General features: G+C 50.7%; 1 protein-coding gene across 1 annotated transcript in view; it reads left to right on the forward strand.

The window, feature by feature from the left end:
• Positions 1-6,119, forward strand: part of LHX4 (LIM homeobox 4) — a 43,270-nt gene extending 37,151 nt beyond the window's left edge. The window contains exons 4-6 of the mRNA XM_059903867.1: positions 2,836-2,990; positions 3,392-3,563; positions 5,725-6,119. Coding sequence (XP_059759850.1) covers positions 2,836-2,990; positions 3,392-3,563; positions 5,725-6,119 — 722 coding nt within the window. The remainder of the gene's footprint in view (positions 1-2,835; positions 2,991-3,391; positions 3,564-5,724) is intronic.
• Positions 6,120-10,940: the final 4,821 nt, after the last annotated feature.

Raw genomic sequence — 10,940 nt, forward strand, 5'->3', positions numbered from 1 at the left:
TTAATGCTACTTTTTATTTTCTCAGCACTATCTCAGTCTCTCCCAGATGCTCTCTCCTAAATTAACAGCCTAGGGTATCATGGTCTTGCTTGGCCTTCCTCATAGCATTTTATCACATTTAACTTCCGTACCAAAGTTATTGATTTTTGGGTACATTTTTCAGCACGAGCACTGCCACCACTACTTAATGAATACTTGGATGATATTGTTATAGGATATAAAAAAGATTTTAAATTATAATAACAGTGAATGTTAAAATAAGAGCATAATAGTCACCATAATCGCAAGAAGAAAGTTCCGCGTACGTAGCCAGCCATGCGGAACCAAGGGGCCACCAACCCAGGATGACAGGGGTTTGTCCCAGTGGCGCTGCCATCTGGCCATGGTGAGAACAATCTCTAATGCACTAGGCCAACCTATTTTGAAATTAAGCAATTCTCGATGAATTGAAAAAATTTTTGGTGGTTTCATTATTTCAAATTTTGTACATAAAGACCATATGGATATTTGTAAAGTGCACTATTTCGTATTTGCATCAAGTTCTGTCATGCTCTTATCTCTATAAATATGGGCAGACGGGAGTGATTCCTAAGAACAGAATTTAAAGAATTTTGGAGGTTTTCCTCAGTGTGTGTGCCTCAGTGGCTCTGGAATCCTTCCTCTTTGGGTCCAGGACCCCAGGGAGGGACTTGAGTGGTGGGCTTTGAGGATGACACTGCTCTGCTGGGGAAGAAAACAGCCCAAGGAGGAGAGAGGACTGGGGGCCTTGCCCCCCCTCCGCTGTGTGCACGATTGATCGTAGTGTGAGCCTGGGCTTAATGTCATTAAGGATGACTTAATCCTACAACGTGCCACCCACCCAGGCTTCAGAGGGGCGAGGGGACTTGCCCACGTCACTCACTCAATGAGAATGGTGAACCCAGGTCTTCTGACTCCAAGAAAAACCTTTTAGAATTGTTGTGAGGCTCGTAGGCACATAAAGCTCTTAGATCAACGCCAGGCACATAGTAAACACTTAATAAACATTAGCTATTATTATTGTTGTTCCTAAGACAGGGTTTTCTTGGGTGGAAAGGAAGAAAGGTAGGAAGATAGGCATGGAGCAGACCCCCTTCAAAGTACACATGTGGGAGGGGCACAAAGAGCCAGAGGGCCAGACGCAGCTGCCCATTCGCTCTTCCTTGACTCCGGGGGTGCTAGGCAGAGAACGGAAGTAAGTCTAAGTGCTGGGAGAGGAACAAACCACTCACACCCAGTGCCTCTCTCTGTGCCTGATTCTGACTGAGAATAAACAGCCTTTGACCCACAGGAACTTGATGGTCAAAATCCATTGAAGACAGTTGATCAATCAGCATGTTGTCTTGAACACTCTTCAGACCAGTGTTTTTCAAAAAATTTTGACTATGATCTGCAGTAAGAGACTCATTTTACGTTTCAACTCAGCACACATATTCATACAGCAAGCATTGATCAAGTTTCATGAAACAATACTTGCTCTCATCTGCCTCATCCATCCCATCGCATTCATCCATCCCATTCCATCCCATCCCATCCATCCCATCCCATCCCATCCATCCCATCCCATCCATCCCATCCCATCCCATCCATCCCATCCATCCCATCCCATCCCATCCCATCCCATCCATCCCATCCCATCCCATCCCATCCCATCCCATCCATCCCATCCCAATCCATCCCATCCCATCCCATCCATCCCATCCATCCCATCCCAACCCATCCCATCCATCCCAACCCATCCCATCCCAACCCATCCCATCCCATCCCATCCATCCCATCCATCCCATCCCAACCCATCCCATCCCAACCCATCCCATCCCATCCCATCCCATCCCATCCATCCCATCCATCCCATCCCAACCCATCCCATCCCATCCCATCCCATCCCATCCCATCCCATCCATCCCATCCCAACCCATCCCATCCCATCCCATCCCATCCATCCCATCCATCCCATCCATCCCATCCATCCCATCCCAACCCATCCCATCCCATCCCATCCATCCCATCCCAACCCATCCCAACCCATCCCATCCCATCCCATCCATCCCATCCATCCCATCCCAACCCATCCCATCCCATCCCATCCCATCCCATCCCATCACATCCATCCCATCCATCCTACCCCATCCCATCCCATCCCATCCATCCCATCCCAACCCATCCCATCCCATCCCATCCATCCCATCCATCCCATCCATCCCACCTCATCCCATCTCATTCCATCCCATCCATTTTATTTCCTCTCTTAGTTTTTGATCAACTAAATTGACTTCACAACACACTAGTGGGCTCTGACCCATAATTTATGAACATTGCTTAGGTCACCCCTGCTATGAGTCCAGGGCTGTGGAAAGGCAGCGAAGCCGTGGGTGGGACCTGGGGGAACGGACGTTCCTGATGGGAGGAGGGGCAGGCGCCTGGGGCAGCCCAGAGCACAGACTTCATTCTGGCTCCTTCACCTTTGCAGCCTGGGCAGTAACTCACATGGCTGGCCAGTCAGAGTGTTTGTCATGATGGGGAAACGCATGGAATGGTACACCTTCAGCCTGAGGAAAGCCCCTGTGTGGCTGGGCTGGCAGGGGAGAGGCAGGGAGCTGAGGCAAGGAGGACATCGTCCTCACTTTTCAGTGACTCAGAGGGCCTGTGGTGCAGGCATCGGCTCCCTGGGGTTGGGGACCACTCCCCTGTGATAGTCCCCATTTTCCCACACTCTTGCCCATAGCAGGCAAGATTACATGAGGAGAGGAGGAAGGCGGGTTGAGACCCAGCTGCTACAGATGGGCTGGACCCAGTAAGAAGTGGTTTTCATTGCAGATGACTCAGAGGCCGGAGCTAAGCGACCCCGGACCACCATCACAGCGAAGCAGCTGGAGACATTGAAGAACGCCTACAAGAACTCCCCTAAGCCCGCCCGGCACGTGAGGGAGCAGCTGTCCTCGGAGACAGGCCTGGACATGAGGGTCGTACAGGTGAGGCACCAGCCACCCTGGCCTCCAGGCCTCCTTTGCTGACCGGGGAGCCCGGGCCCGGCGCCACCCAAGCCGGGCCTGGGGCAGGGGTGGGGGGTGTCCTGTGGGTCCCTGCATCGGTGCCCTCCACGTGAGGGAGGCTTCGGGAGTGGTAACCATGGCACCTCATCAGCGGTGTCACTGATCCCCTGGGGGGGTTGGGCTCAGGGCCACAACCCCCGGAAATTTGCCGAATCAGAGACACATTTCTGAGGCCCAGGCACGGGGAGTGGTGGGCACGTCCCTTTCCTTGCCCTGAACTCTGCTGAGGCTTCAGTCTTTGTCTTTTGTCTCGGGGACCCTGGGGGCTTTGGGTTCGTGGTGGACGCCCCCCGAGAGTGTCCCTTGTGCTTGTGTGGCAGGTTTGGTTTCAGAACAGAAGGGCCAAGGAGAAGCGGCTGAAGAAGGACGCGGGGCGGCACCGCTGGGGGCAGTTCTATAAGAGCGTCAAGAGGAGCCGGGGAGGCAGCAAGCAGGAGAAGGAGAGCTCGGCAGAGGACTGTGGGGTTAGTGACAGTGAGCTGAGCTTCCGAGGTGAGCAGGGCTGCAGGGGCGAGGCCCAGGCCCTAGGAGAGGCCCCTGGGAAACAGTAATCCCCGATGCTCACGAGGGGTCTTTCTTGAGGCCTGGCCAACTCCCTCCCGAACACAGCCCTCCCTGCAACTTGGAGTAAAGGGCAGGGGGAAAGGGTAGTGGCCCTTCCAGAGGGGACAGGGCAGAGGAAACCAGAGCTCTGCTGCGGACACATGGAAGCCGGGTTCCCAGGCCCATGGGCCCCAAGGCCTCCCCTCCTTGCCTGCGGCCCGGGGCTCCCCCACCAGCCCACGCAGCTGTGCAGGACAGCTGTGTCTCTGCCTGCGCCCTGAGCCCCCCTCCTGCACTTCTCCCCTCGGCCGGGGCACTGGCCTCCCTCCCGTGACCCCCTAGAGTGAGCCCCCTCCTCTCCTGGCGGTGGGAGGATGTGCTCAACGGGCCCGTTGCCCTGGGAAGTCAGTACTGTGAGTGCACGTGAGGTGGGGACCGGCCTCGTTCTGAAATCCCTTCCCCCACCGCTCCTGTCATCCAGTCCAGCGCAAATGCTTTGCTGCATGCGCTATATTCAAATTTGTGCGTCAGCAAAGTTGCAAATGGCTGCATGTTTTGGCTCCTTCGGTTGTTTGCAAATAGCCATGCGGTTCTCATGCAATGAGTTCTCAAAAGTGGAAGGTCTTCTGTTGTGGGGCGAAGGGAAGAGTCCTGAGCTGGGGGATCAGAAATCTGGTTTCCGGCTATGGCTCTGTCAAACTGATTCACTTCTCTTGAGCCTCAGTTTCCCCATCTATAAATGGGGAATAACCACATCCTTGCCCAACTCACACTGTTCTTGGGGATCCATGAACACAACTGACTGTGAACGTGTTTGGGGAAAACTCAGCACATTTTTACACTTGGAAGACACGACCATCCCCTTTAGGGAGCCTGTGGCTCCCACAGAGGGCCCTGGTCACACGGGATGACAGGTGTAGGCAAAAGGCCAGTTAATGGCCATTTGACAGTGGAGCTGAGCCTTCATCGCCTGCCCCCTCTAAAGGGCATGACTCCCCTCCCCCTTTTCATTTTTGTGGGTGGGGTGAGGGACAGCCTAAGGCAGGTTGTCAGAAGGGATGGGTGTTGAAGTCCACTCTAGGGTGGCCTTGGTAGGAATGGATGCACAGGCCCAGGTGGGAATAGAAAGGAAGTCTGTGGGGCAGCAGATGGCATGAGCTGCCTGCCAGGACCATGATGTCCTGAGAGGACTGTAGCCCAGCCCAGAGGTCTGCCCGTGGGGCCCTGGGGAGGGTTCAAGGGCCTTATGATCACCTTCCAGGCCTCTTGGTGGGGGAGGTGGAAAGCCACTTAATCTCCTCTAAGCTGCTGAAATCAACGTCTGGAACATACAGGATTGTTAAGTCTCGTTTCATAGCTCCTTTCTGTTGGGTGCAGGTGGGTCCCCAGGTTGACATATCATTGGTCTCTCCAGGTAATTATATAATCTTCTTTTTCTTAAGACTAAAATTGCTCACCTCTGTTGGAGAGAGGAATTCTTCCAAGTGGCAAAGGTTCCATTAGATCCCCGTAATGAAATTCTTCCAAAAACAAGAAGGTCATTTGCCTTAATCAATCTAATACTTTGTCCCCAGTGAAGAGCTTATTGATAGACGGAGAAACCAAGTACTTTAATATTGAACCTCTTTCCCAGGTAGGCCAGAAGGCTTTTGTACACATGTCTTAGAGAGGTCCTCAGCTCCCCTGACCGTATGGGCCTGCTTGTTTCCCAACTAACTGAACCAAGCACTTTTCTCAGTTTGAAAACTTTCAGATGAAATCTTGTTAGCACAGAGTTTCTTCCATTTGTGATGTGGAGAACATATGACCCACCAAACCTCAGGCGTTCATATTCCTCAGTGTAGCCACCTTCGTACCTGAGCACACATGGGACCAACAAACTCACCAAACATTTGTCCAGCCTTCTGGGACCTGGGCGTTTGGTCTCTGCAGGTGTTTGTTCTGTTTTTTCCCCTTGATGTGGGTCAGTCTCTGGATGCCAGGCTGACATGTTGGCGTCTGGCTCATGCTTGGGCTTCTTTCCTGGTCGTGTGTATTCCTAGGTTGTGAAGAACAGGGGACCACCGGAGTCCTGGCGGCTGACAATAAATCTCCGTTCTTTTGTCCACAGAGGATCAAATTCTCTCAGAACTTGGCCACACCAATAGGATTTATGGCAACGTGGGGGACGTTACAGGCGGACAGTTAATGAATGGGAGCTTCTCCATGGACGGGACAGGACAATCCTATCAGGACTTGAGGGATGGGAGCCCCTATGGAATCCCCCAGTCTCCATCCTCCATCTCGTCCCTGCCACCCCACGCTCCTTTGCTCAATGGGCTGGATTACACGGTGGACAGTAATTTGGGCATCATTGCGCACGCAGGGCAGGGAGTCAGCCAGACGCTGAGAGCCATGGCTGGGGGACCCACCTCTGACATCTCCACAGGAAGCAGTGTAGGTTATCCCGACTTTCCAACTAGCCCAGCCTCTTGGCTCGATGAAATGGATCATCCTCCTTTTTAAACACCTCTCCTCCCCACCCTACCCGTCCTCTGGCTTGACAGAATATCTTCAAGGATCAAAAGAGACTTGCCTTTTAAGGATCAAAAGTGCGCCAATGTGAATTTCCATTATTTTCAATGGAAGTCCTCTGCCGATCCCGGGGAGGTCGCGGGACCCCGCTAGGGCTTGTTTTCCCGGGAAGTGGTGGGAGAGCAGCGTCCTCTCAGAACACAGCACAGGGGTGCAGAGCCCAGAGCGCTAGGGTGCTGGCTGGTTGGCTCCTCCCCCCCCCTGCTTACAGGCTTTGGCTGCACAGTGCTTGGTTCACGGCATGACTGTGTCAGGCCACCTTGCTCTTTGGGAACTCTGCTCCAACTGGAGTGTCTCATGAGATGCCCCCCGCCGCCACCGAACCACTGCTCTCACCAGAACCGAGATTCCCGAGGTAGAGGCGTCATGGCCCTTGAGTACTGATAAAAGTGATTTCTGGACCACCCTTATTGAACCCTACTTTTCAAAATAAAAAGTCACTTGTTAAAGGTCAGTGGAAAACTTTGATGGCCAGAGTTCGATGTTGAAAACCTGCTCCCTCCTCCTTTTTTTTTGCTGTGAAAAATATGACTTCTTCCCTACCCAGAAATACATGCCGGAGACCATTTGGTCAGTTTTGGTTTTTACGAAATCCCATCTATATCACTGAATCCCTGATGGCAAGAAGTGGTTTTCATTGCAGGTGACTCTGAGGCTGGAGCTGAGTGGCCCTGGACCATCACAGCGACTGCATGACAAGTCCCCCGGTGCACAATGTGCCTTTTTAATTTGCTTGTATTATTTATTCCACAAGACAGGCTGTGGGTTCCAAAATGATCAAAGCTAAAATATGGAGAGAACAGAACGACAATCAGTGAAAACATTTGTAGACGTTTGGACTCCAAACATGCAGTCTGTTTAGCCAAGTCAGCAGATGCCAGTCTCCCAGAGTTCTCATCCTGTAGGGCGAAATGACATTGTGTCTGTTTTGAGGGAGTTGGTTTAGATGAGCTTGTAACTCCACCTCCTCCCCGCTCACCTGCAGCCAACCCTCCTCAGCCCTTTAAAAATGTGAGCTTTCTCTGCTGTGCTAGTTGACTCAATTGGAGGACAGTCTTGGCCTCTTCCGAGTACTAGCAATGCTTCTTGGCCTATCTTGGTTGGGAGGAATCATTTAGGGAGCAGCCCTAAAATTGTCCACAGGGTTCCAAATGGTCCTCGGCTGCATCCCTCTGGGTTGCTGGCTGGACTCATGCCAGGCCCTGTGTTGCTCCAGTCCTGCTCTCAGAAAGGCAGAGCTCTCCAGCCAATGGCAGTGCAGAGACTCTCAGCTTGCGGGTCTGCAGTAGCTCATCACCAAGCCTGAGGCAAGGGCAAGGCCAACCCCCGCTTTATGAGCTGCTGTCTCTGCAACAGACTGCACTTCTACAGGAAATACCATTGCCAATGGTGCTACAAGTCCCACTTTATGCCACACATCTGTCCATCAGGAAGCTCTCCATGTGCATACTGGATTTAGCCAGGTGGAATTTATTCCAGTCCCCTTGGGAAATGGTGGTTTGCTTCTTCTGGCCTCCCATTCTCTTAAACGAGATCAGCAGAGTGGGAAAGGGTAAGATGGCATTGCCTTTCTTTCACAGCAAGTGATGGGGCCAAAGCACCTAAGGACCCTTCCTTCCGGGAATGGTTTTGAGGAACGCAAAGATTTAGGCATAAGGTAGGCAGACTAAAGGAAGAGATAAACACTTCCTTTTTGGATGCTTCATCTTTTGTAAACTCCTTTCCAGGACTAAACTACGGTCAGTGAAGCTTCTTTAAAATATATGGTCAGTAAATTCCTGGATCAGCCTTCAGGCCATCTTTGTTCTCTGGTCAATTTTGTAGTGTACCCTTATTTTTTGATGTGCTTGATTGTTGTGATTTTTTTGCTTGGGGAGTCTGCAAATGTAGGCCCTCTGCCTGAGGTTCCAGGTGTAGGGATGATGGTGTGTTAAGCCTGGCCGATTCTGTGCTATGGGGAATTCCCCAATAATGTGACTATTCGGGGTGGGGATGGAGACACAAATGCAAGGTAACAAGTCGTGTGAAGGAAAGTGCAACCATCTTTTTGGAGGACAGCTTCTTAAGCTCACTGTTCTTAGCAGGCTGCTTACAAAACACAGGAGAAAGACTGCTGGGTTAAAACCAGTTAAAAACTGCCCCACCCAGACCACTGTCTCAGCTTGATTACTTGGAGTAGCATCTCATGGGATGTCAGAGGCGCTTTGTATTTTTGGCGAGTGCAGTACCATGAGAGCAGGCTCTTTAAGGGGGAACATCCCCCTGTGTAGCACTGCTTTTGGAGACCAGATGAAATCGACCAGTTTTTGTTTTTTAGATGGGTTAATCATGCTCACTCCCTATCCCTGGCAGGAGAATGGGAGGCCTTCCTCATTCATACAATAACAGGGGTCTCTTGAGGAACCCAGTGAATAGTGAAGGTGACGTCATGATGTCGGGAGGAGCTCCTTTGGTTTGGTGGGGTTGGCTAGCTGGGAGAGCTCTTGAGTGAGCCCTGGTCAGAAAGCCAGGAGAGCTGGATTTAAGTTCCCCAGGGCCACCTCGCCAGAAAGCAGCAAACACTGGTGCTGCATTTAGAAGCACAGTCACAATCGGTCTCAGATTTTAAGTGGATCTCCTTGCAAGTGGGATTAGTGTTATGGATGGGCTGGTGCCACCAATGAGCCGCAGCCCAAGACAGTTCCTTGGCTTTTCTGAGGCTCAGGGATGGAGAAGAACAGAACTACCCTGAGATTCGGGTCCAGGCACTCCTCTATCGCTCAGTAGTCTGTTATTGATGTATAAGGTATTACGTGGAAGCTGTTTTCCCCTTTGCGAAATGACATGGATGAATTTTAAAAACAAGATGAGACCTTCTGGAGGCGTTGACAATATTTGGACCTGTCTTTGGCTCTAGGAGAGCTGTTTACTAGCAACTGTTATCTGCAGTGCCTGGCTGATAGACCTGAGGGTAGGAGGCTTCTGAATCCAGGAGCAAATGAATAATATTAAAAAAAAAAAACAAGCCCAAGTTTCCAATGGTACCTGATATAAGCAAAAACAGGATCTGTGGGGCTATGGAAGAATCTATATTTGCTGAAAAGTAGTAAGACCATGGAGGAAATACCAAATGCAAGGGCTAAGCTGGCCACTGGGTAAATCACATTGTGGGGAAGCCTGGATCCCGGCCCTTTCAGGGACTTGCTGTGCACCCTGAGGCCAACTCCTTTCTGTCCTTGTGCTTCCTCTTTCTTGCCTCATCTGACAGTTATAAAATGAAAATCAACTACCATATTGGTAACATTATTCCTGCAAACTAATACCATGAAACACCAGAGAAAGAGGATAAAATTAAGACAGAAGAAAAGCATTTAGCAGTGTCTTTCAATAAGGTTTTTTTTTTTTTTTGCCAATGTAAAACATGAAATCTGGTAAGATCCCTGGGGGCCATTAGATCTTCACAATGAAGTTCACTTTGCAAGAAGTATAAGAAATCTGACAAAAGACATTACCGTCTCTGAAGCTCGAGCTGGTTATTCTGAAACAACTGCCTCCTGGCTGGAGGGGTTTAAGGCTTCAGCTTAGCAAAAGCTGCGTGCTGTGTGACAGGGCACCGTCCGGCACCCGCTCCCGCACGCCCCCGCTCCCGCACGCCACTCACTATAACGACAACTTGGTTATAGCCATGGAAATAATGACCGTACCTCCTCAGCCAGCAGGGTCTGGAAGGACCGAGGAGGCTCATTTTTAAACATTGCACTTTAAAAATTGGAAACCGTGAGATGAAGAAAAATTCAATTAAGCGGAAATGAGTTTTGTTTTATTGCCTGCTGCTGAAGGGCTCTGGGCATGCTGAAAGCTAAATAAAAAGCACATCACTGCCTCTCTCTTTCTTGGGTTGGTCAATTGGCCCTTTTTGCAGTCGTCGCTCCAACTGTTCTAACACGCTGGCTGGATCCAAAAAGAGAGAGCGCAGCAAAGTCACCCCATCCACACGCTGCTTGGTAGGACCACACCGAAAGCACAGTTTCATGCTGCTAGCTCTGGTGAGGAGTCAGCTGCAGGTCTGGGAGGTGCGCCAAGCATCCTTCATCCCGGGAGGAAGAGCACAGGTGGACAGAGCGGGACACCCCACGCTCATCCGCTGCCCACCTAGAGACAAGAAGCATTTGTACGTTCCCCACTTGAGGACGGTGTTGAGCCAGACACGCAGGTTCAGGGCTGCAGGATCCCAGAAGCTGCTCTGAACTTGTACTCAAGACCTCAAAGCCTCAGATCCCCTAAGCCCTGGATTGTTGCCCTCACCCTTCGCAGTGTAAATTTTGTACAGTTAAAAAGAAATGAAGTCTCATTTCCTGGGAAAAAAAAAAAGAAAAAGGAAAAAAAAAAAAAGGACCCACCCATCCTTATTTATTGCCATGTGACTTTGGAACACAGAAGCTGGTGCGTTTGTTTGTATGTGCCTCCTGTGTGTTGGCATGAGATGTGTATGGTAAAACTATGTCCAATAAATACGGAAATTCTTTAGAAGCCAGCGTGTCTTGCTTTTCATTTGGTTTTCTGGAAGTTTTTCTCTTGACGTAAGAAAAAGCTGTGCTGACATGGGTTCCTTTCATCACGAGAAGGAAACCCAAGATACAACTCTGAATGCAGAACCACTTACAACTATGAATACCTGCACTACTCTGTATAAGTGTTGGATAGAGGAAGTTCTCTGATGTTTCTAATACCAATTTTCTGGGGCCCCGTCCTCTGCTTCTAGGCTTAAGGAAT

Source organism: Balaenoptera ricei, chromosome 1 (genome assembly GCF_028023285.1).
Source record: "Balaenoptera ricei isolate mBalRic1 chromosome 1, mBalRic1.hap2, whole genome shotgun sequence".
Taxonomy (NCBI): Eukaryota; Metazoa; Chordata; class Mammalia; order Artiodactyla; family Balaenopteridae; genus Balaenoptera; species Balaenoptera ricei.